We start from the raw sequence: 26,480 nt of genomic DNA, 5'->3' as shown, positions 1-26,480 counted from the left end.
TTGCCTAGTTCTGTGTCATTAGCAAACATAGAAATGTTACAATTGATTCCCTTTTTCCACGTCATTTATATATCTGGGTAAACAGCTGGGGCCCAAACACTGCTACTTGTGGCATCCTGGAGTGGCTGCCAATTGGAAAAAAGAGCCATTTATTCTCACTTTCTGCTTCCAGTTTGTCAACTAATTCTCTATCAATGCTAATATATTACCTCCTATCACACAGGAATTGCCCGGCTAATTGAAAATTCTGTAGGGCAATTCCGCTGTACTTGAAACCCTCCAAAAGCATCTATTTAAATTGGACAATCTGAAGGATTATGCAGCCTAACTCCTTGATAACTACCAAACGAACCACTCAACCAGAAAACCACAACTGCACCTCTCTTGACCCCTTAACAGCCTCCACATTTTAACTCAGCACCTCTCTTCTCCCACCTGATCTGACAGCCCCTCTCCCCTGTCATTGGACCCAACACCCCCATTTGTCCCCAGGATCTGGCACTCCCCTACCATGAGACCAGTTAATCCCACCACATCATTGGACCCAACACCCACTCCCCCAACCATGGCTGAATCCACCCCTCCCACCTCACCCTACTGGCTAAACACACTCCTCACCTCAGGTCCAAAAAATGCATCCCCACTTCCATGAGATTTGAACTCCAGCCCCCTTGCTAGACCCTTGTCCATCCTTGGCCTCCTCCATTATCAGAATGAAGCCAAACATAAACTGGAAGAACAAAACCTCATATATCGCCTTAGGAGCTTACCACCCAATGGCCTGATATCCTGCCCACCCCAACTACTCAAAGCATTCCTGGCCCTCTTCTCAACATGCACCTTGATGTTCTACTCATCCAACACCCTATTTACCTAGAACCATACCCACTAGGCACTACCCCCTACCTAACTGGAACACTCCCTACCTGGCAATCTACTTAACTAGCACACTACCTACTTGACACTCTAACCTCACATTTTACAGGAGCTGACTGAATGAGTCCTGATGAGAATCCCCTGTCAGAAATGTAGAGCTCTTTTCTTATTGCAGTAAAGTAGGATTGGCTTGGCAATTTAACTATGAATCCAGCTGCTTTATTTCAGGTCCTGATTGCCAATGCTATTAATAGCTTTAAAAATAGCTTTGCAAGAATATATTATTGGCTCAGACACTGTACACTTCAATACAAGTTCATATTTTGACTCAACTTTGTGTTCAAAACTAATGACAATTTTCATTGGTAGGCCAGAATCTGTTCTTGTCTGGAGCCCAAATTATCATATGTTTCATGACTGGGGGTATCAGGCCACAGGATTAATGGCTGCCCTTTTATGATGATAGTTTGCCATATTTTGTTCAATATCAAGTCTTAGATATGCCACAACTATCTAAACAGTAGGAATACAAAGGGAATTTCCTTGACTCCACTACAAGGTTGTTCCTTCTCAGTCGATTCCACTGCCTGTCTCAGCCATGTTTCAAGCTGGAAAAAATAGCTTTTTATCTTGACCTCTCATTCAACTCAAAGATGAATAGCTCATACACTGAGCCCAGTTCTACTTTCCTAACAAGCTCACCTCAGCTCCCACCTCAGCCTCATCCCTGTTCTTGTGTTTCCCTTGCTTAAATATTCTGAAGCTCTCTTGACTAACCTCAAAATCTCACCAATGAAAAAAACTCTATTGCTTGCGTCTTCTCCAATACCACATTCCAATCTAAATCTCTCATGACCTTGCTGGCCAGCAGAACAACAAGAAAATATTAAGAAACTGATAAAGGCAATTAGTATGTGATGTTCACAAGCAGTAAAGACTGGATTCCTTGGAATGTATGTAGTTAATTGATGATGAAGCTATTTTGTTTAGCTGTCATAACATTTTAATAATGTTTTAAATTTTCAGAGATGTTACCATAAACAATATAGTTGAATTAGTACATCAAGTGTCCATGGGCATGAAGTACTTGGAAGAGAAAAATTATGTTCACAGGGATTTGGCCGCAAGGAATGTTCTTCTTGTAACTCAGCATTACGCTAAAATCAGTGATTTTGGCCTTTCAAAAGCCATAAACTCTGAGGAGAATTACTACAAAGTAAGTTGTGCACATATTCTTTTCTGATTTCAACCATTCTGAAGTATCATTGCTTCCTAATTTCTCTGGTTTTAAGTTCAAATATCTTCTGTAATATAATGTGAAATCCACAGCTGATTGTGGCACAGTCTTTCAATAATTGTCAAAGGTAGCATTCGTATCTTGAAAACCGAGGTGTTTTTCACTTCAGTAATGGACTTGTTCCTTTTAAAAATATGTAATGCCTGTATATATGTGTGTGTATATACATACGTACGTTTGAATGCTTTGAGTTCATGATTTCAATCCCACCAATTATGTCTCACTGTAACTTTTCAATTTGCTCAAGACCTACATCTAAGAGTATGTAATCCAGCTTGATCTGTTTTGCGTTCTTCCTCAATCACAAGTCCCACTTCCTCACAACTCCAACTTTAGTGACAAACTTTCAATTGGCTCAATCGTAACTTTCTTGTGCATTCTTCAAAACTTTCTCCCAACCTGCAAAAGTCACTTTGGAACCTGTTCCTTTGACAATAGCTTCAGTTAGTTGCCTTATGAAGTCCTTTAATGATTTTGTGTTCAAACCAAATCAGATTGGAATATGTCCTGTTCAAGAATACCAAGACGACCAACATGACTATTAATAGCTAATGATTATTTTATTCCATGCCTCTAATCAGCCCAGTCTGCGAGCACTCAGTGCTGTTTTCTCTTTTCCTCAGATTAAGCAACAGCAGCGCTACGTACACACATTCAAAACAACTAGCACTGTGATCAATCTTAGTACCAAAGTGCAACACAGAAAAATAAGTAAATTATATGACAGTACCTTCTGATTTTCTCAAGGACACTTAATTACTAAAACAAGCATTTTTTTTTCTTTTAAATTCATTTTAGGCTAAAAGTACAGGCAAATGGCCAATAAAGTGGTATGCACCAGAATCCATTAACTTCTTCAAGTTTTCCAGCAAAAGTGATGTCTGGAGTTTTGGTGTGATGATGTGGGAGGCATTTTCCTATGGTCTAAAGCCCTACAAGGTACACATCATTTTCTGTGTAACATAATATAACATTGTATCTGTCATGTCAATGCACACTTTCCCCCGACTGCTGTGGTGGCTTGAAATAAAAACTAAATTACAGGTCTGTCAGGATGTTATCACAATCATTGTTGCTATTTACAGTGAATAATAAAACAGATTATACTCTTAGTTAGCCTATTTTTGGAAGAATAAAATATGGTTGTATTGCAGCAGTGTAGAAATGAGAGTAGGCTATTCAACTTTTTGAGCCTGTTTCATCACTCTGACAGCGTAGCTGATGTTTATCATAACTCCATCTAATTACCTTAGATACATATCTGCTAATACAATGGACCAGGGGAAATATTTCTGACTAAAATTAGTAATTAAAGTAATGTTACTGCTTTTTGCAAAACAAATGCAACACTTCTACCACTGATGGTGACCACACCAGAATGATGTAGGTCCTCTACCCTCACATTTCCTGGGTGCACATCCTGTGACACTTTGTCAAGAGAACTCCCTTCAAAATATCATGTACATTTACATCTGCAAGGACAAAGTCACAATCCAAATCCAAATCTGGAATTATGTATGTGAGCAGCTCACATACGGAATTCCAGATTTTTATTGTGACCAGTGTACAGTGGTGTAACTTGAGTGTTCAGCTACCCAGGAAACTGCCTTATTGGCTATTTTGGAATGTAACCTCAGCTATGGATCGAAATTTTGAGTTTGACCGGGTTCCACCTCTTTCATTTCCCAGGGACCAGACTTATGCTGCGTCTTCCTCCATCCTATATTCACATTTTACTATATGAACAGGAATAGACTTTTTTGTAATACAAGCCGGTTTTGCCTTTCAGTCAGATCTTGACTGACCTGTACCTCAACTCCATGAACTTACTTTTCTTTCATATCCTTTGATGGACGGAATTTATGAAAAGAACAAGGCCAGTTAGCTTAACATCTGTCATTGGGAAAATGTTCATGTCTATTATAAAGGATGTAATAGCAGAACATTTAGAAATACATAATAGCATCAAGCAGAGTCAACTTGGCTTCATGAAGGGGAAATCATGCCCAAAAAATCTATTAGATTTCTATATGGAGTTAACAAGCAGAATAGATAAAAGGGGAGCTAGTAAATCTAACATATTTAAATATCCAAAGGCATTCAATAAGGTACTGCACATAAGGCCACGTAATAAGATTGTTATAAAGCAGAAGTCGATCCTCCTCTGATAACTAAAACTGAAACACCCAGAGAAGCTTGCCCCATCCTATAATCTGTTAAAAGAAGTGTGAAAAGTGGTATAACCTGCCTTTCACACGAAACCTGTTATAAAGGAGTAGTTAAATGAAATAAACTCCTGACAGCTACTCTATAATAAAAAAGTAACAACTTATTTATTTAATTTTTAACAGTAAAAAAATTAAGTGAACTATTAACAAACCAAACAATTCCCCTCTAATTGCTAACTATTCCCGAATAAAACAAAATTCTAAAGGTATGCTATTCCAATAAATGCAAGTCCCACATTTATAAACTGAAATTTTTAAAAATTTATAACTTAATCTCTGAAAGTTATAGACAGGTTATGACTTCTGGAATGTTGTGTGTCATTGCCATTGATCTCTGTCAGGAATGCCTTCTCCATTGAATTCTTTTGTCGGGAATATTAACTAAGAGTGCCATAACACCTTTATTTAGATGATTATCTGAGAGCTGAGAGAGCTAATCTCTCATCAGATGATAGTTCACTCTCTGCCAGTTTTACAATTGCCCCATCTTTTATACCCTTGGTGGCATATCAATTTCTTACAATACGGTTGGCCTTATGTTGTCAAAACCATCAGATTTAAGGTTAGAGATAACAAAGTGTAGAGCTGGAGGAACACAGCAGGCCGGGCAGCATCAAAAGAATGGGAAAGTTGACATTTCGGGTTGGGATCCTTCTTCAGTTTTTGATATCTGTGTGCTTGATTTAAGTTAATCAGCTAAATTCAAACTTGCTGTTTTCTTAACAAAACAAAACTGTGACTGTTACTGCTCACTATACTGCCTTTGATGCAAATGTTACAATTCAGTTTCTCTGTGTATCTACAAACCCACAAGTTACCCACAGATGATTTATTTTCTCCAAGCCTAGAAAAAGCACATCATCTTTTAAAAGGACTAGGTGCTGATATACCCCCGATAATAAAGTGTGAAGCTGGATGGACACAGCAGGCCAAGCAGCATCTCAGGAGCACAAAAGCTGACGTTTTGGGCCTAGACCCTTCATCAGAGAGGGGGACGGGGTGAGGGTTCTGGAATAAATAGGGAGAGGGGGGGGGCAGACCGAAGGTGGAGAGAAAAGAAGATAAGTGGAGAGAGTATAGGTGGGGAGGTAGGGAAGGGATAGGTCAGTCCAGGGAGGACAGACAGGCCAAGGAGGTGGGATGAGGTTAGTAGGTAGGAAATGGAGGTGCGGCTAGAGGTGGGAGGAAGGGATGGGTGAGAGGAAGAACAGGTTAGGGAAGCAGAGACAGGCTGGGCTGGTTTTGGGATGCAGTGGGGGGAGGGGATGAGCTGGGCTGGTTGTGTGATGCAGTCGGGGGAGGGGACAAACTGGGCTGGTTTTGGGATGCAGTGGGGGAAGGGGAGATTTTGAAGCTTGTGAAGCCCACATTGATACCATTGGGCTGCAGGGTTCCCAAGCGGAATATGAGTTGCTGTTTCTGCAACCTTCGGGTGGCATCATTGTAGCACTGCAGGAGGCCCATGATGGACATGTTGTCTAAAGAATGGGAGGGGGAGTTAAAATGGTTCTCGACTGGGAGGTACAGTTGTTTATTGCGAACCGAGCAGAGGTGTTCTATAAAGCAGTCCCCAAGCCTCCACTTGGTTCCCCCAATGTAGAGGAAGCCACACCGGGTACAATGGATACAGTATACCACATTGGCAGATGTGCAGGTGAACCTCTGCTTAATATGGAAAGTCATCTTGGGGCCTGGGATGGGGGTAGGGGAGGAGGTGTAGGGGCAAGTGTAGCACTTCCTGCAGTTGCAGGGGAAGGTGCCGGGTGTGGTGGGGTTAGGAGGGGAGTCACAGAGAGAGTGGTCTCTCCGGAAGGCAGACAAAGGTGGGGATGGAAAAATGTCTTGGGTGGTGGGGTCAGATTGTAGATGGCGGAAGTGTTGGAGGATGATGCGTTGTATCCGGAGGTTGGTGGGGTGGTGTGTGAGAACGAGGGGGATCCTCTTGGGGTGGTTGTGGCGGGGGCGGGGTGTGAGGGATGTGTTGCGGGAAATGCGGGAGACATGGTCAATGGCGTTCTCAACCATTGCGGATTCTACTACTGATTCTATCTTGTGTACACATTTTTCTTTTAAACCCACTGTAACGCATCTGTAACATCATTTCCACGATCCACAACATGTGCAATCTGTAAATTAAATGCTTGTGACATAAGACTCTAATGAAATAATCTGATGTTCTTGTCCTTAAATCTTTTCAAAAAATGTCAAACGATTGTGATTGGTATACATAACCATCTCGGATACATTGTTTGCAACATAGACATTAAAATATTCTAAGGCCTGTACCAAACTCAATAACATTTTTTCAATGGGTGAGTTTTTTTTCTGGTGGATATTGCGTTTTATTTTTTTAAAAAACTGATTGGCCTTTCAATTCCAAATCATCCTCCTTTAACACCAATTTTCCAATCCTTACATCACTTGCATCAATGGCGATTTTAAAAGGTTTCAAGACATTTGGCATGGCTAAAATGGGTCCAGTAGTTAGCACTGCTTTAATTTCTCAAATGCCTCCTGGCATTCTTTTGTCCACCGAAATTTTGTGTTCTTTTTTCCACAAATCTGTTAGCGGTGTCACACACTACTAAAGCTTGGTACAAATTTCCTGTAGAATTTGCTCGATCCCAAAAATCATAGCACTTTCTTCTTTGAGGATGGTCTTGGAAATTCCATGATGGCCTTCATCTTCACATTTCTCGTTGTCCTCCATCCACGTTGATGTTGTGCCCTAAAAATGCCTCTTCCACCTTCACAAATTCTGTTTTTTGCCAAGTTTATGACCCAATTTGCTTTCTGTAATCTCTCAAAGAACACTGCAAAATGCTCCATGTGATCTTTTCAGGAATGACTGAAGATCACGAAGTTATCTATATAGACGGCACAGTTAGTCAATCCTGCCACAACTCTGTTGGTAAGTCTTTGAAAGGTGGCTGATGTGTTTTTCATTCCATAGGCCATGATTTTTAACTCTTATAGCCCATTTGGGATTACAAAAGCAGAGACTTAGAATTCCTACAGTGTTTGGCCCAACAAGTCCACAGTGACCCTCACAGCATCCAACCCAGAACCATTCCCCTATAATTCTCACATCCCTGAACATTTTTGGCAATTTACCATCGCCAATCCACCTGGCATGCACATTTTTGGACTGTTGGAGGAAACTGGAGCACCCGAAGATAACCCATGCAGACACAGGGAGAATGTAAAAACTCCTCAGACAATTGCCCGAGGGTGGAGTTAGAACATAGAACATAGAAAAGTACAACACAGTACAGGCCCTTCGGCCCACGATGTTGTGCCATGGAATAATCCTAATCCAAAAATAAAATAACCTAACCTACATTCCCCTCAATTCACTGCTGTCCTTGTGCATGTACAGCAGTTGCTTAAATGTCACTAATGACTCCACTTCCACGACTACCACTGGTAAACTATTCCATGCGCTCACAATTCTCTGGGTGAAGAACCTCCCTCTGACATCTCCTCTATACCTTCCTCCTAACACCTTAAAACTATGACCCCTTGTGGCAGTCAATCCTGCCCTGGGGAAAAGTCTCTGGGTATCGACTCTATCCATGCCTCTCATTACCTTGTACACCTCGATCAGGTCACCTCTCTTCATCCTTCTCTCCAGAGAGAAAAGTCCGAGCTCAGTCAACCTCTCTTCGTAAAACAAGCCCTCCAGTCGAGGCAGCATCCTAGTAAACCTCCTTTGCACCGTCTCCAAAGCCTCCACATCTTTCCTATAATACGACGACCAGAACTGGACACAATATTCCAAGTGTAGTCTCACAAGGGTTTTGTAGAGCTGCAGCATAACCTCGTGGCTCTTAAACTCGATCCCCCGTTAATGAAAGCCAAAACACCATATGCTTTCTTAACAACCTTATCCACCGGGGTGGTAACTTTGAGGGAGCTATGCACTTGAACACCAAGATCCCGCTGTTCCTTCACACTGCCGAGAATCCTGCCTTTAATCCGATATTCAGCATTTAAGTTCGACCTTCCAAAATGCATCACTTTGCATTTATCCAGGTTGAACTCCAGCTGCCATTTCTTAGTCCAGCTCTGCATTCTGCCAATGTCTCGCTGAAGCCTGCAATAGCCCTTGATACTATCAACGGCACCTCCAACCTTTGTGTCATCAGCAAACATACTAACCCACCCCTCAACCTCCTCATCCAAGTCATTTATAAAAACCACAAAGAGCAGAGGCCCAAGAACAGAGCCCTGTGGGTCACCACTCAGCACTGACCTCCAGGTAGAATACTTACCATCTACAACCACTCTCTCCCTCCTGTTAGCCAACCAATTCTGAATCCAGACAGCCAAATCATTCTGTATCCCATACCTCCTGACTTTATGAATGAGCCTGCGGTGGGGAACCTTATCAAATGCCTTGCTGAAGTCCATTGATTCAAACCTGGGTCTTTCCACTGAGCCACCTTGTTGCCCCAAATTTTCTTTTGGTCTCTCCAACAAAGGTACTTGCCAGTAACAGAGAAGCAAGTGCCACTTTCCTGGAACTGGGTATGAGTCAGATTTGGTCACAGCATTGACCTTCCGATAATCTACACAGAATTATTGAGTACCATTAGGTTTGGGAATCAACATGGCCAGCAAACTCCACTTGCTCTGAGTCAGTTCTTTGATGTCTTCTTGCAGTATCACTTCCGCTTCCATCTGAATCTGCGCTACTTTGAGAGGAGTAATCCTATAGGGGTGTTGCTTTATCAGAACAGCATTCCCCACATCAACTTCATGTTAGTCCTCCCCATTCTATTTCTACATATGTCCTCATAGCACTGTAACAAGTCTTTCAATTCTCTTCTCTATTCCTGGGACAGATAGCTCACTACCCTACCCCATTCTTTCAGGGCTTCCTCATTTAATTTTAAGGCACATTAAAATCCACATCATCTGGATTTGATTCCTCACTCCTCTGGTTCCCTTACCCTATCTTTGTAAAGTTTCAGTATGTTCACATGACATACCTGATAATTTTTTTACTTATCTAGCATCTTCACCAAATAATTCACCTGTCTTAACTCCTCAATCTGATAGTGACAACTGAACTTTGATTTGAAGAGATCTCCTACCACTGGTAACAGCACCAATACTTTATCCCCATCGGCAAACGTACAAATGTTAGATTTTTTTATTGGCTTCTTGCTTCATTATGTGCTGTGCCACCTTCAAATATTGTCTCGCAAAATCATCTACTCTGTTCAATCATTTTCTCATCTCAGATACATAATCCAACTGTGAGACCTCAGATTTCAGACCTATCAACTATTCTTTAAATACCCTCTTACTTCATGCCAGAATATCAATCACCAGCCCCACCAGCCCTGGCAGTTTTCCATGCAACCACAGGAAGTGCTACACCTGTCCCTACACCTCCCCCCTCACGTCCGTTCCAAGCCCTAAGAAGACCTTCCACATCAAGCAGTTGTTCACCTGCATGTCTGCTAATTTGGTATACTGTATCCACTGTCCCGGTCGAGGCCTCCTCTACTTCGAGAAAACCAAACGGACGCTTGGGACCATTTTGTGGAACACCTATGATCGGTTTGCAACAAACAATGCACCTCCCAGTCATTAACCATTTCAACTCCCCCTCCCACTCCTTGAACGACTTGTCCATCCTGGGCCTCTTACAGTGCCACAACAATACCACCGAAAGGTTTCAGGAACAGCATCTCATATTCCGCTTGGGAACCCTGCAGCCCAATGGTATTAATGTGGAAATCAAAAGCTTCAAAATCTCCCCTCTCCCGACTGCATCCCAAAACCAGCCCAGCTCGTACCTGCCTCCCTAACCTGTCCTCCCATCTCTCCACTTCTCCCACCTCAAACCCCAACCCCCATCTCCTCTCTACTAGCCTCATCCCGCCACCTTGACCTGTCCGTCCTCCCTGGACCGACCTATCCTCTCCCTAATTCACCTTTACTGGCTCCAACCCCACCTCTTGACCTGTCTGTCTCCTCTCCACCTATCTTCTCCTTTATCCATCCTCTATCCACTTCCCCTCTCCCCCTATTTATTTCAGAATCCCCTTCCCCTCCCCCATTTCTTAATAAGGGTCTAGACCCACACGTCAGCTTTCCTGTTCCTCTGTTGCTGCTGGGCTTGCTGTGTTCATCCAGCTCTACACCTTATTATCTAACATTCTAATGGTACTCTGTTCCAATTAATACCAGTCCCACTTATTTAAACCAAAAGATTATTTAAAAGTTAGACTGCAGTCACTTGAACTTACAGCCAGGTTATGTCTTCTTGGATGTTCTATGTCATCTCCACTGATCTTCTATCAGGTACACATTCTCCATTGAATTCTTTTGTCAGGAATATTAACTAAGAGTGCCACTTTACCTTTATTTACTTGATGCTTTCTTTAAGAGCTGAGTGAGCTGATCTCTAATCAGATAGCAGTTCACTCTCTGCTAATTTTGCAACTGTCCACATCTTTTATACCCTTGATGACATATCAGTTTCTTACAATAGGATTGGTCCTATGTTGTCAAAATCATCAGATTTAAGTTTAATTGGTTTTTAGTATCCAAGTGCCTGGTTTAAATTAATTGGCTAAATTCAAACTTGTTGTCTTAATAGCAAAACAAAACTGTGGCTTGGACTGCTAACTATATAGCCTTTGACACAAATGTTGCAATTCAGATGCTCTAGGTAGCTGCAAACACACAAGCTGCCCACAGACAATTTTTTTCTCTAAGCTGAGAAAAAGCACATAATTTTTTAAAGGGGCATCACACTGCCTTCCCCTCTTCCAGTTTATAAACATCAATATTTCACAAACACCAAATGCTAATATTCTACCTTCCAATCTACAAGTGCTATACTCAATTTTGAAAAATGATGAGCCCATGAAGTTGGAAGTAGTATATTAGCATCGATAAAGCATTGATTAGCTAATATAAGACAGCAAGTTGGAATATAGAGGCATTTTCAGGATGTCAACCTGTAATTAGTGGAGTGCCTACGGGATTACTGCCAGGACCACAATTATTTACGATATATACTCATGATTTGGATGAAAAGAGTGAATATATGATTTGTGCAGATGACACAAAAATAGGTTGGAAGGCAATTGGTATGGACAATGCAGAGTCTACAGAGTAATATAGACAAGTAAGAGGAGTAGGCGAAACATTGGCAGATGGCATGTAATGTGGAAAATGTGAGCTTCTTCACTTTGGCAGGAGGAGTAGGAGAGCCGAGTATTATTTAGAGAAAGACTAGAGACCGCTGCAGCACCTGGTGGTCCTCATGCATAAATCACAAAATGATAGTGATCAAATTTAGTAGATAATGGGGAAGGACTTTATTTCAAAGGGAATGGAGTATAAAATTGGGAAGTCTTGCGAAAGCCATACAAGGCATTGGTTAGACCACATCTAGAATATTATGAATAGTTTAGGTCCTTTTATCCAATGAAAAAATTAATGGCATTGGAGGCAATCCAAAGAATGTTCACTAAGCTGGTTGAGGTATGCAGAGATTTTTGTTTTGTTGAGGAAAGGTTGAATATGCTGGGCTTGTACTCATTGGAGTTTAGACAAAGAGAGGGGACTCTATTAAAACACATAAATATCTTAGGAGGCTTGAAAGGCTAGATGCTGAGAGTTTGTTCCCTTGCAGGAAAGTATAGAACTAAATATCATAATCTCAGAGTAAAGGATAACCCATTTAAGACAGACGAGGAAGGACTTATTCTCTCAGAGGGTGATAAATCTAGAATTTGTTACTGAAAAGATCTGTAAATGTTGGGCCATTAAAAATAGTCAAGGCTGAGGTAGACATTTTTTACACTAAGGGCATCAAAGGTTATGAGGAAAAGGCAGGAAAGTGGAGTTGAGGGTTATCAGGTCAGACATTATCTTATTGAATGGTTGAGCCGAGTTGATGGGTTGATTGGGACTATTAAAGCGAGTATATTAAAGAAGTTGACTTTGGTATGTAAATTTCATTTTAACTAAGATTCTGAACTATTTAAGTAAGAGAGTTGAAAATTGTGCTGTGTATTCAAAAGTACTTTTGGACATCACTCCTGGTTCACAAAATAATGCCCCAGTTATCTGGATTGTCCCTTAGAGGATTTCATTTCACAGTATCCATTCTGTGCAATTCCTTCATCACTTAAAGACTTCAATTAGGTCACCTCACACTTTCTGACATTGAACTTGATTTGCTGTAGTTTTGGCCACTGATTCATTTCCATTCACAAATTTATGTTCTTACCTAAACAACCTAATGCCCTTTTCTGATGAAGGGTCTAGGCCAGAAACGTCAGCTTTAGTGCTCTTAAGATGCTGCTTGGCCTGCTGTGTTCATCCAGCTCCACACTTTGTTATCTTAACCTAATGCCTCCCTTTGTTTCTATCTTTGGAAGTTTAGGACCTAAGTCCTAAAATGCAGTCCAATAATAATGAACAAATTGACTATTTTTAAACAAAATATCAGTCTTTCCTAATTCAATCTGCAATATCTGTTCATTTGGGAAGGTAAATCATTCAATGGGGCGAAATATGACTGGTGGGAATAAACAGCTAAACCAAGTTAATATGCATGGTCTAAAGTTGAGCCAGTGATAAAATCTGTTGTTAAACCTTTGTCTGACTTCACCAATCAGAGACTATCTCCTTTATCTGTAATCAGTCTCCTTTTCTCAAAAAATTGCCAACTCAAGTCACAAAGTTATTTCGAATTCCTGAACATCTTCATATTTTTCTGAGTACGATCAGCAAATGCTTTAGTGAGTCCAAAGACCTGTCTAAGAAACAATGGTTGATGATAGATCTCCAAGGAGTCTTAACAAGAATAGGTACTTAATTTACATGTTAAGGTGTGGTTTATTGCATGATGGCAATAGGCATGATTAAGAAAAAAATAATTAGGCAATATTACAAATGTTTAAGCCATGTAAACCCTATCTGTCTCCTGTGTAATCTTGAGCATGATCAACTATTTCAATGCTCACCCACTAACTATGCTGTGTGGTCAACTCAGGTGGGAAGGGAGTGGATTGCACATCTGCCTATTTTCCAGGTGTTCCCCTCACTCCAGCCATGCCTAAAGACAGCACATAAAATTCAACCTCGGGTATCTGCTCATGATCCTTCTTTCAATTATATGGTTAAATGCTATGAAAATTATCTGCATATTCAGTGTATTTATTTGCAACTTAAGAGTCCATTAAGTATTTGATTTGTGCACAGGGAATGAAAGGCCAAGAGGTTGTACAAATGATTGAATCAAATAAACGACTGGATGCTCCAATAAGATGTCCTATTGAAATGCATGAATTGATGCGCGAATGTTGGACCTACAAGTAAGTCATTTCCTCATACTTCAGTTAACTTAATGTAAAACCTGGGGCAGAAACTTATAGGAGTCTGAGTGACATGGACTACCGCAATTTGTGCAACAGAATCAAGTGCAGCAAGACCCATTTCAATGTTGAGATCCTCTCACTGTATCTTTTATGCTTTAGTACGCTTTGGTGAGATGATCACTAGGCAGTTTCAAGATCCCGAATGGTAAGGATTAACATTTGTTAAATGCCTTGTTAACAGCACAACCCACCTCCTTAAGATTCAGCCACCTAAACAAATTTTAAAAATGTGTTAGGCATTGGTAACACTTGACAAGGAGACCAAAATATGTAACCGGTGGTTTCAGCTCACCACTTGCTCTGAATACTCCCCAGTATTGGAAACTGAGCACCAATATCTCAGAGTAAACTCCACAGGCACTGGCCACGAACACAACAATGGACATCAGCATCTGACTTGCGTCAGCTTCTAAGAAACTTAATGTTGCACCACTGATTCACTTATAAGACATTTCTGCACCTTGATGTTATATCTCAGGCCAGCTATAACACTGCAGCAAGGACATTATGCTCAGGCCCTTGCACCCAGCTTGCAGATTGGATCAGCTACATTGAAAGGCTTTTCACGGTGTCATAACATATTCTCAGTCTGAGCCTACCTAGATGCTCACAGTATCACTGCCTTGCATTGCCCTGCCCTTGCCTTTTTGCACTTTGCTCTATTTGCCAGAAATACCAGGCTCACGTTACTATTTAGTGCAGATACATAGATAGGAAGCTTGTCGTAGTTGTCAATAAATGTTGCTAATGTCAAGGGAGCAGACTTTGCTTAAGGAATCCTGGCATAGTAAGTAGAGTGCAGCTTCTGATACCAGTTCAGGTACTTCTTGGGGCTGTAGAGTCAGGATCCTGTCCTTATAAGGGTAGAGAAGCTGAATGACAGGCAGCACACATCTATCTTTACTCCTTCTGCTGTATTGTGTACAGTCATTTTCCTGGAATCAAAAAGAAGTAGTTATTGCTAAAGTTGAAGTAAGGTAGCACAGCTGTTACTATTGCTGCAGAGGTGATTTTTGTCCTGAGTAGGTCAATAAACAGTGGACAGAGCATGCAGGATCGATGGTGTTGAGGGTTGGCATGAGTGGGGAGGATATTGCTGACAATTGTGACTGTATTGGAGCGTGTGCATTGGCCGGTGGTAGGGACAGTAGCAGAGAGAGTATATAAGATATTAGAAAGAAGAGGGTGGAACTTACCCTGATGGAATGGAACAAAGAACAAAGAAAATTACAGCACAGGGACAGGCCCTTTGGCCCTCCAAGCCTGCGCCGATCAAAATCCTCTGTCTAAGCGTATCATCTATTTTCTAAGGGTCTGTATCCCTTTGCTCCCTGCCCATCCATGTACCTGTCCAGATACATCTTGAAAGACACTAACGGGTCTGCATCTACCACCTCTGCTGGCAACGCGTTCCAGGCAGCCACCACTCTCTGCATAAAGAACTTTCCATGCATATCTCCCTTAAACTTTCCTCCTCTCACTTTGAACTCATGACCCCAAGTAATTGAGTCCCCCACTCTGGGAAAAAGCTTCTTGCTATCCACCTTGTCTATACCCTTCATGATTTTGTAGACCTCAATCAATCCCCACCCCCGTCAATCTCCGTCTTTCTAGTAAAAATAATCCTAATATACTCAACCTTTCTTCATAGTTAGCATCCTCCATACCAGGCAACATCCTGGTGAACCTCCTCTGCACCCTCTCCAAAGCATCCACATCCTTTTGGTAATGTGGCAACCAGAACTGCACACAGTACTCTAAATATGGCCAAACCAAAGTCTCATACAACTGTAACATGACCTGCCAACTCTTGTACTCAATACCCCGTCCAATGAAGGAAAGCATGCCGTATGCCTTCTTGACTACCCTATTGACCTACGTTGCCACCTTCAGGGAACAATGGACCTGAACACCCAGATCTCTCTGTACATCAATTTTCCCCAGGACTTTTCCATTTACTGTGTAGTTTGCTCTTGAATTAGATCTTCCAAAATGCATCACCTCGCATTTGCCCGGATTGAACTCCATCTGCCATTTATCTGCCCAACTCTCCAATCTATCTATATTCTGCTGTAATCTCTGACAGTCCCCTTCACTACCTGCTACTCCACCAATCTTAGTGTCATCTGCAAACTTGGTAATCAGACCACTTACACCTTCCTGCAAATCATCTGTGTATATCACAAACAACAATGGTCCCTGCACAGATCCCTTTGGAAAATCATTGGTCACAGGTCTCCAATTTGAGTAACCCCCTTCCACTCTTACTCTCTGTCTCCTGTTACCCAGCCAGTTTTTTATCCATCTTGCTAGCACACCTTGGACCCCATGTGACTTCACTTTCTCCATCAGCCTGCCATGGGGAACCTTGTCAAATGCCTTACTGAAGTCCATGTATATGACATTCACAGCCTTTCCCTCATCTATCAACTTTGTCACATCCTCAAAGAATTCTATTAAGTTGATAAGAGAAGACCTGCCCTGCACAAAACCATGTTGCCTATCACTGATAAGCCCATTTTCTTCCAAATGGGAATAGATCCTATCCCTCAGTATCTTCTCCAGCAGCTTCCCTACCACTGATGTCAGGCTCACCGGTCGATAATTACCTGGATTATCCTTGCTACCCTTCTTGGACAAGAGGAAAACGTTAGAAATTCTCCAGTCCTCCAGGACCTCACCCGTGCTTAAGGATGCTGCAAAGATATCTGTTAAGGCCCCAGCTATTTACTCTCTTGCTTCCGTTAATAGCCTGGGATAGATCCCATCCAAACTTGGGGAGTTGTCCACCTTAATGCCTTTTAGGATACCCACACTTCCTCCCTCCTTATGCTAACATGACCTAGAGTAAGCAAATATCTATCCCTAACCTCACCATCTGTCATCTCCCTCTCCTTGGTGAATACCAATGCAAAGTACTCGTTAAGAATGTCACCCAGTTTCTCTAACTCAACGCATAACTTTCCTTCTTTGTCCTTAAGTGGGCCAATCCTTTCTCCAGTTACCCTCTTGCTCTTTATATATGAATAAAAGGCTTTGGGATTTTCCTTAACCATGTTTGCTAACAATATCTCATGCCCCCTCTTAGCCCTCTTAATTCCTTGTTTCAAATTCGCCCTACATACCCGATATTCTTCCAGAGCTTCATCTGTCTTCAGTCGCCTAGACCTTATGTATGCTTCCTTTTTCCTCTTAGCTAATCTCACAATTTCACCTGTCATCCATGATTCCCTAATCTTGCCATTTCTATCCCTCATTTTCACTGGAACATGTCTCTCCTGCACGCTAATCAACCTCTTTTTAAAAGCCTCCCACATATCAAATGTGGATTTACCTTCAAACAGTTTCTCCCAATCTACATCCCCCAGATCCTGCCGAGTTTTGGTATAGTTGGCCTTCCCTGAGTTTAGAACTCTTCCTTTAGGACCACTCTCATCTTTGCCCTTGAGTATTGTAAAATTTACAGAATTGTGGTCACTATTTGCAAAGTAATCCCCTACTGTAATTTCTACCACCTGGCCAGGCTCATTCCCCAACACCAGGTCCAGCATGGCCCCTTCCCGAGTTGGACTACATACATACTGTTCTAGAAAACCCTCCTGGACGCTCCTTACGAATTCTGCTCCATCTTGAGGCCCGACACTGAGTGAATCCCAGTCAATGATGGGAAAATTAAACTCTCCCATCACCACCACCCTGTTGCTCCTACACCTTTCCATAATCTGTTTACATATTTGTACCTCTATCTCACGCTCACTGTTGGGAGGCCTATAGTACAGCCCCAACATTGTTAGAGCACCCTTCCTATTTCTGAATTCTACCCATATTGCCTCACTGCTTGAGTCCTCCACAGTGCCCTCCTTCAGGGCAGCTGTAATATCATCTTTGACCAGTATGGCAACTCCTCCACCTCTTTTACCTCCCTCTCTATCCCGCCTGAAGTATCGATATCCTGAGACAACTAGTTTCCAATCATGCTCTTCCCTCAACCAAGACTCAGTAATAGCAATAACATCATACTTCCAGGTACCGATCCAAGCCCTAAGCTCATCTGCCTTACCTACTACACTTCTTGCATTAAAATAAATGCACCTCAGACCACCTGTCCCTTTGTGTTCATCATCTGCTCCCCGACTATTATTCTCTTTAGTCGCGCTGACTCCATTATCTAGTTCCTTACAGGCTTTAGTTACCACCTCCTTTCTGTCCAATATTCCGTTCCCATCCACCTGCCACATTAGTTTAAACCCTCCCCCACAGTATTAGCAAAAGCACCCACAAGGACATTGGTTACAGTCCAGCCCAGGTGTAGACCGTCCAATTTGTAATAGTCCCCCCTTCCCCAGAACTGGTTCCAATGTCCCAAAAATCTGAACCCCTCCATCTTGCCCCATCTCTCAAGCCATGCATTCATCCTGGCTATTCTTTCACTTCTGCTCTGACTAGCACGTGGCACTGGTAGCAATCCTGAGATTACTATCTTTGATGTCCTACTTTTTAACTTGACTCCTAACTCCCTAAATTCTGCTTGTAGGACCTCATCCGGTTTTCCACCTATATCATTGGTGCCTATATGCACCACGACAACTGGCAGTTCGCCCTCCCCTTTCAGAATGTTCTGCAGCAGATCTGAGACATCCCTGACCCGTGCACCTGGGAGGCAACGTATCATTCAGGAGTCTCATTTTCGACCACAGAGCCGCCTATCTACTCCCCTTACAATTGAATCCCCAATGAACAGAGAACATAGAACATTACATAGAACATAGAACATTACAGCACAGTACAGGCCCTTCGGCCCTCGATGTTGTGCCGACATGTCATACCGATCTCAAGCCCTTCTAACCTACACTATTCCATGTACGTCCATATGCTTATCCAATGACGACTTAAATGTACCTAAAGTTGGAGAATCTACTACCGTTGCAGGCAAAGTGTTCCATTCCCTTACTACTCTCTGGGTAAAGAAACTACCTCTGACATCTGTCCTATATCTTTCACCCCTCAATTTAAAGCTATGCCCCCTCGTGCTCGCCGTCACCATCCTAGAAAAAAGGCTGTCCCTATCACCCTATCTAGCCCTCTGATTATTTTATATGTCTCAATTAAGTCACCTCTCAACCTTCTTCTCTCTAACAAAAACAGCCTCAAGTCCCTCAGCCTTTCCTCGTAAGACCTTCCCTCCATACCAGGCATCACCCTAGTAAATCTCCTCTGCACCGTTCCCAAAGCTTCCACATCCTTCTTATAATGCGGTGACCAGAACTGTACACAATACTCCAAGTGTGGCCGCACCAGAGTTTTGTACAGCTTCACCATAACCTCTTGGTTCCGGAACTCGATCCCTCTATTAATAAAAGCTAAAACACTGTATGCCTTCTTAACAGCCCTGTCAACCTGGGTGGCAACTTTCAAGGATCTGTGTACATGGACACCAAGATCTCTCTGCTCATCTACACTACTAAGAGTCTTACCATTAGCCCATTAACCCCTTCCATTCTTTATCCTGCCCTTCTGTACAGCAGAGCCAGCCACGGTGCCATGAACCTGGCTACTGCTGCATTCCCCTGGTGAGCCATCTCCCCCAACAGTATGCAAAACGGTAGACCTGTTTTGGAGGGAGATGACCGCAGGGGACACCTGCACTGCCTTCCCGCTCTTTCTCTGTCTTTTGGTCACCCATTCCCTTTCTCCACCAGCAATCCTAATCTGCGGTGTGACCAACTTGCTAAACATGTTATCCACGACCCCCTCAGAATCACGTATACTCCAAAGTGAGTCCATCCGCAACTCCAGAGCCGTCATGCAGTCTAACAAGAGCTGCAGCTGGACACACTTCCTGCACGTGAAGGAGTCAGGGACATCAGCTGTATCCCTGAGCTCCCAGTTTGAGCAAGAGGAGCATAACACGGGCCTGAGATCTCCTGCCCTTGTTAATGTTAGACTTAACTTACCTAAATGAAAAAAGGAACGAGAAAGGTTTTTGCCAATCACACAATATTTAAAAAAAACGTGAAAAAGAAAAACACTTACCTTATCAACTCACCACAGAGTTTTTTTTTTAGTCAGAAGAGGAGGGCGTGTAGTGTCTCGGGTTCAGCCGCTGCCCAAAGAAATGAAGGCTGCTCCCGCTCGAGGTAAGCTTTTTAAAGTGGGAAGAACTTTCCTTCCCAGCAGTTTCCTGGTGCTGTCTCTTTCTCTCTCCCGCCCCCGCAAAATGAAGGTCACTCCCGCTCGAGGTAGGCTTTTTAAACTTACCTTAAAAAGTAGGACCTCAAAGGTAGTAATCTCAGGATTGCCTACCAGTGCCACATGCTAGTCAGAGCAGAAACGAATGGAGAAGGTCATTGATTTTCTTCCTGCAGTGCTGGGCATCCCTTCACAGCAAAATTGCCCTAACCTAGATGGCAAACATGGACCAACCTGGCATGATCTGGTGTTATAGCCTCTACTGCTGGAATTGTGATGGTATTAGGAATGGAGATATTCCTGCATTGATGGTATGAATTGAAATAATTAGATTTGACTTGATGTCTGTTTTGGAGATGTGGTTGCAGGGTGAGCAAGACTGGGAACTCCATATTCAAGAGTAGTCAAAGTTCTGGAAGAATAGGCAAAAAGCTAAAGATGGTGAAATAACTTTGTCAGTCTAGGAATATACCAGTACAGTGATGAGTAGTGATTGTAAGTGTAATAGACAATGATTTCAACTCAGTTTGGATGCAACTAAAGAATACCAAGAAAAAAGAGGTCACTGGTAGGAGTTCAAGATAACAAAGTGTGGAACTGGATGAACACAGCAGGCCAAGCAGCATCTCAGGAGCACAAAAGCTGACGTTTCGGGCCTAGACCCTTCATCAGAGAGGGGGATGGGGAGAGGGAACTGGAATGAATAAGGAGAGAGGGGGAGGAGGACCGAAGATGGAGAGAAAACAAGATAGGTAGGGAGGAGAGTATAGGTGGGCAGGAGCAGCACCCGGTGTGGCTTCCTCTACATTGGGGAAACCAAGCAGAGGCTTGGGGACCGCTTTGCAGAACACCTCTGCTTGGTTCGCAGCAAACAACTGCACCTCCCAGTCGTGAACCATTTCAACTCCCCCTCCCATTCCTCAGACGACATGTCCATCATGGGCCTCCTGCAGTGCCACAATGATGCCACCCGAAGGTTGCAGGAACAGCAACTCATATTCTGCTTGGGAACGCTGCAGCCCAATGGTATCAACGTGGACTTCACAAGCTTCAAAATCTCCCGTTCCCCTACTGCATCCCAAAACCAGCCCAACCTGTCTCTGCCTCCCTAACCTGTTCTTCCTCTCACCCATCCCTTCCTCCCACCTCAAGCCGCACCTCCATTTCCTACCTACCACCTCATCCCGCCTCCTTGACCTGTCTATCTTCCCTGGACTGACCTATCCCCTCCCTACCTCCCCCCCATACTCTCCTCTCCACCTATCTTCTTTTCTCTCCATCTTCGGTCCGCTTCCCCCCTCTCCCTATTTATTCCAGAACCCTCGCCCCCATCCCCCTCTCTGATGAAGAGTCTAGGCCCGAAACATCAGCTTTTGTGCTCCTGAGATGCTGCTTGGCCTGCTGCATTCATCCAGCTCCACACTTTGTTACCTTGGATTCTCCAGCATCTGCAGTTCCCATTATCACTGATGGGAGTTGTCTGTTTGGCCTCACCAAGAGTTATTTCATGAAAGCATAAAATATTCTTTGGAATTTAGTTATGAGGATAGATTGACAAGGTTGGGGCTCTTTCTTGGAGAGAAGGCTGAGAGGAGATTGATAGAAGTCTGTACAATCAAGAGTGGCTTGAATAGAGTAGTTAGGGAGAAACTGTTCCCATTTGTAAAAGAGACAAGAGGGTGTAAGTTTAAAATGATCTGCAAAAGTAGCAAGCGTGAATTAAGACAAAACCTTTATATTCTGTGCATAATTTGCATATGGTACCTGGAAGTGTGGTGCAGGCAGGTTCAATTCAGGCGTCCAAGAGAACATCATATAGGAACAGGACGGGCTATTCAGCCCCTAAAGCTTGTTCCACCATTCAGTGAAATCATGGCAAATCTATAGCCTAACTCCATAAGCCTGTCTTTGGCCAATTTCCCATAATACCTTTAATTAAGAAGATCTGCCTCAGATTTTAAAATCCACAACCATTTTTGAAGAAGAGTTTTAAACATCTACTGCCCTTTGTGTGGAGAAGTATTTCCTATCATCTGCCCTGAACAGTCTGACCTTAATTCTCAGACTAGGCCCTTAAGATCTATCATGTCCAAATATTAGAAACAGTTCTGAGGAAGGGTCACCAGATCCAAAATGTTAGCATTGTTTTTTCCTTCACAGATGCTGTCAGACCTGCTGAGCTTTTCCAGCAACTTTGTTTTTGTTCCTGATTTATAGTATCCACAGTTCTTTCCGTTTTTATTCAAAACAGTTTGTCTACCCAGTGTTTTCCTGTTTAATATCTTGAAGGCCTCAATCAGATCACCTCTTAACCTTTTAAATTTTAGAGAATTCTGCAGGCCCAATTTGTATAATCTCTCATGGATTATTCTTGTTAAACCACTTTACACTCCCTTTAAAACAAATGTATCCTCCCATGATATGGTGCCCAGATCTGCTCACAGTAGTACAAGTGGACTCTAAACAGGATTTTGTATAGCTGCAGAATAATGTCTGCATCCTCATACCCCAGTCCTCTAGATATAATGAACAGTATTCTATTAGCTTTCTTCATTGTCTTAATGAAATGTAGAAGATTCCAAGGTGGCTTGACAGGGTAGATATTTCCACTAGTAGGGAAGTGTCAAATGAGGGGACACTTATTTAAAACTGATGTGTGAAGGAATTTCTTCTTCCAGAGTGTAGTGAATGTCTGGAGATCTCTATGCCAGTGGGTTTTGGAGGCTAAATCACAGAAAGCAATTAAAAAGGAGATGAACAGATTTTAGAAATACTAGGGAGTTGAGAGATATGTTAAGGTGGCACACAAGAGGATTTAAGGCCTGATGCAGATCAGCTTTGACTTTGTTGAATAGCAGTGCATGTTTGAGGCTAAATGGCCTACTCCTGCTATTATTTCTTATGTTGTATGTAGCCCTTTTTTGAAGCAGACCCCAGTTGAAAATAGAAATTTGAACAAAAGGACAAAGAAAGGAAGCTGACTTTCCCAATTTCTGAAGAAACTAGTTTCTTGCCAACAATGCTCCTGCTTCTTATGCTCTTTTGTTAACTTTCCCTGTGGTCCATCCTAGCATGGCAGAATTTCCTCTCCTAGATTTATTTCCAATGGTTCAAATGACTCTACCAGTTGGTATTTGCTATCTCATAAGCCCAGTTTCTGCATTATATTTAAGAGCTCTTAACTAGACCTGTAGGTCAGGCTAGAACAGGCTACATCTCAAGATAGCTCTCTTGTTCTGGTAGCACTCACTCCAACCTGTTACCTACTTGGATTCTCACCTTATCTCTGCTTTGCCTTACCCAACCTTACTTAATCTTGCCTTTTATTAGTTCAGACACAAAGCCAAGCACATTATCATGGTTGTCAGCAATCAATAGGATAGACATGTTGCTGCGCATCGCCATGTTCTGTCAGTATCACACCTGGACTGTGTGCCAGCTGTATACTCAGCAGACACACTGCATATGCTTCAACCAAATGGCCATGTCTCAATGTTTAAGTAGAGTATTGCTCAGTCATGACAAGTGTGACATCTTTTAGCTCTGTGGTCCCAACATACTAAGTCAACGGCAGTCATTGAATTTTGAGCAGTTAGTCAACCATTTGAGACAGTCAGGATCAGGACCTTTCCACATCAGGGGTCAGGAGCCAAATGTCTGGTATTCCACTACCTCTTTCTGCCCTTTAATGGGCTGTCCCTTATGTACCGAGTGAAAGGGCGAAATTAAACAAGGTGAAGCTGGATGACAAAGATGTTAGTACTTGTGCATTTAGGGAAAGAGGTGGTAAGATGCCCCCAGTGAGTGAGAAGGATGTGTATTGGCCAAGCAGGGTTAATAGCATGGGGCTATTAGGTGTGTAAAAGTGAGTGAGGAAAGATGTTGTCCAAAATAGCAAGAGACTTAGTGGAAGTTTTGTGTGGTAGCAGAATAGAGTGAGTGTGAAGAAGCAAACATAAGATGGTGACACTTACCCTGGCAAAGCAGAGAAGGTCATTGAACTTCTTCCTACAGTGTTGGCATTCCTTCAGATGACTGAGGGTGTATTGACCCGGCTGGCAATCTCCAATGAATCTGATAGCCTACTGTGGTCTTCATTCCCAATTCTGGAGTTAAAAGCTAGCCCCTCTCTGTGGACAGGGAGCTGGAGGTCCTAGTGAATAGGACCTCTATTGACTAGGACCTCCAGGTCCCCATCCACAAAACAGGCTGCCAATTTCCCCTTTTTTGCTAGGGAAAATTGCTAAATGCACAATACAACTCTAGACTGTCAGCACTTGTCGAGTTATACAACAACCTATTAAAGATGGTGCTAGTACCAAGGATCATGGTTGACTGTAGGGTATACTGGCTTTGGCAATTTCTTCTGACTGCAGCAATTGATAGAGTCCTGTTAGAATCAGATAATAGAGGTATACTAAGGGCATGGTATGTTAAAGGCAAGTTTGGGATGATAGCACAATAAAACTCAGTCGGCCTTGCGGGGAGAAACCTTTCATGAAATTCAATGAAAATGATATTTAGTCAAAATATCATAAGATTCAGCCTAAGGTGTTTGTTAGGATTTATTGACTTATTGTCATCACATGTACTGAGATATAGGGAAAAGTGCTGTTTTGCATGATATACATGCAGATCATACCAAACAAAGTGTATCAGGGTAAGAGAATAGAGTGCAGAATACAGTGTGACAGCCACAGGGAAGATGCAGAAAAAAAGATCAGAACTAATATTTGAGTGGTCCGTTCAAAAGTCTGATAACAGTGGGGAAGAAGCTTCTTTGAATCTGCTTGTACGTGCATTCTAATACTTCCATAAAGAAAGAGGGTGGAAGAGAATATAAACAGGGTGGAAAGATCTTTGATTATGTTGGTGCGCAGCTGGATGAACACACAGGCCAGGCAGCATCAGAAGAGCAAGAAAGCTGACACTTTGGGTCTAGACCCTTTGCTTCCTGAAGAAGGATCCAGACTTGAAATGTCAGTTTTCCTCCTCCTCTGAGGCTGCCTTGCCTGCTGCGTTCATCCAGCTCCACACCTTGTGATCTCAAACTCCAGCATCATCAGTTCCTACTATCTCTTTGATTATGTTGGTTGCTTTCCCAAGGCAATGGGTAGTATAAATGGAGTCAAACATAATCAGGCAAAATCAGGGACATCCATTCCTGTTCAGCAGGGAGTAAGACACTCAGCTGAGTTCTGCCGTGTTGGATCTACCCATCACTATATTGTATACAGTTGCTGAAACTTTTCCAGGTGACATCATGAAAGCTGATCTTTGCTCCCCCCAGCAGCTGCCGCCAAAGTGAAAAACTGTTTATCACTGTAAAATGTTGGAAGAATTAAAATACTGTCTGACTAATTAATACCATTAGTCCAAAACCTTATGCATATTGTAATTTGATGTCATCTGCACTACCTTCCAATAACAGATTGAGAAAAACTTTATGTGTAAATCTGCTTCCAGGTTAACTTCCTGAAAAATGCAGTTATTATGCATCTTCTTCTTTTCTCTCCAGAGCTAGCGATCGGCCAGGATTTGTCACTGTGGAGCACAGGCTGCGTGAATACTACTACACTGTTTCAAAGGAATAGAATGTTTAGATTCAAAGAGAAACATTTAACCAGCATTTTTTTAAAAAAGGATTTTTTCTGCTAGTTATATGCAAATTATACTCATGATTAACATGAAAATGCCTCATTACATTATCTACATAAATTAAAAACCATCAAAGTCCTTAGGTGTAAAAAGAGTGAAATACCTTGGTTATGCCTGAAGGCTAAGGAATTTGCTACAAACTGGTTATTCAAAGATTCTCCCTATTTGATGTTACCCTTCAAATTCCAATTAGTAGAACCACTTATCAAGGGAAACATTTAGGTTGGATGATTTCCACAGGTTAGATTATACCAGCTCTTTGGAGATGTGCTGGGGCTTGGGAGAATCGTGGTAAATGGCATTTGGGATTTGGTAAGGAAAGGGTATCTCCTGCTTTCTAACCAATGCAGAATATTTCAATGGACAAGAAATGCGGCAGAGACTCTTTTTTCGAATCAACTTATTTTGAGATTTTATTACACAACTTTGGAGCAGCTGAGATTTGAACCTGGGTCTCCTGGCTCAGAGGTAGCAACATTACCACTGGCACCACAACACCCACTGCAAACCACAATGGAATGGTTTCTGCCAACCAGAAGCATCTTAGGAGCACAAAAGCTGACGTTTCGGACCTAGACCCTTCATCAGAAAAGGGGGATGGGGAGAGGGTTCTGAAATAAATAGGGAGAGAGGGGGAGGCAGATTGAAGGTGGATAGAGGAGAAGATAGGTGGAGAGGAGACAGACAAGTTAAAGGGGCGGGGATGGAGCCTGTAGAGGTGAGTATAGGTGGGGAGGTAGGGAGGGAATAGGTCAGTCCAGGGAGGATGGACAGGTCAAGGGGGCGGGATGAGGTTAGGAGGTAGGAAATGGAGATGGC

The 26,480-nt window shown here is 42.5% G+C and overlaps 1 protein-coding gene across 2 annotated transcripts in view; it reads left to right on the top strand.

Annotated features, from left to right (window-relative positions):
- syk (spleen tyrosine kinase) overlaps positions 1-26,238 on the top strand; it is a 162,244-nt gene extending 136,006 nt beyond the window's left edge. For both annotated transcript variants that reach the window (XM_048527487.2, XM_048527486.2), the window contains 4 exons: positions 1,903-2,092; positions 2,972-3,112; positions 13,639-13,751; positions 25,522-26,238. In XM_048527487.2, the coding sequence (XP_048383444.1) occupies positions 1,903-2,092; positions 2,972-3,112; positions 13,639-13,751; positions 25,522-25,597 (520 nt within the window). In that variant the 3' untranslated portion in view covers positions 25,598-26,238. The remainder of the gene's footprint in view (positions 1-1,902; positions 2,093-2,971; positions 3,113-13,638; positions 13,752-25,521) is intronic.
- Positions 26,239-26,480: the final 242 nt, after the last annotated feature.

Source organism: Stegostoma tigrinum, chromosome 3, assembly GCF_030684315.1.
Source record: "Stegostoma tigrinum isolate sSteTig4 chromosome 3, sSteTig4.hap1, whole genome shotgun sequence".
Taxonomy (NCBI): Eukaryota; Metazoa; Chordata; class Chondrichthyes; order Orectolobiformes; family Stegostomatidae; genus Stegostoma; species Stegostoma tigrinum.
Note: the sequence above shows the minus strand (reverse complement) of the source record. Positions and strands in the feature narration are given on the sequence as shown.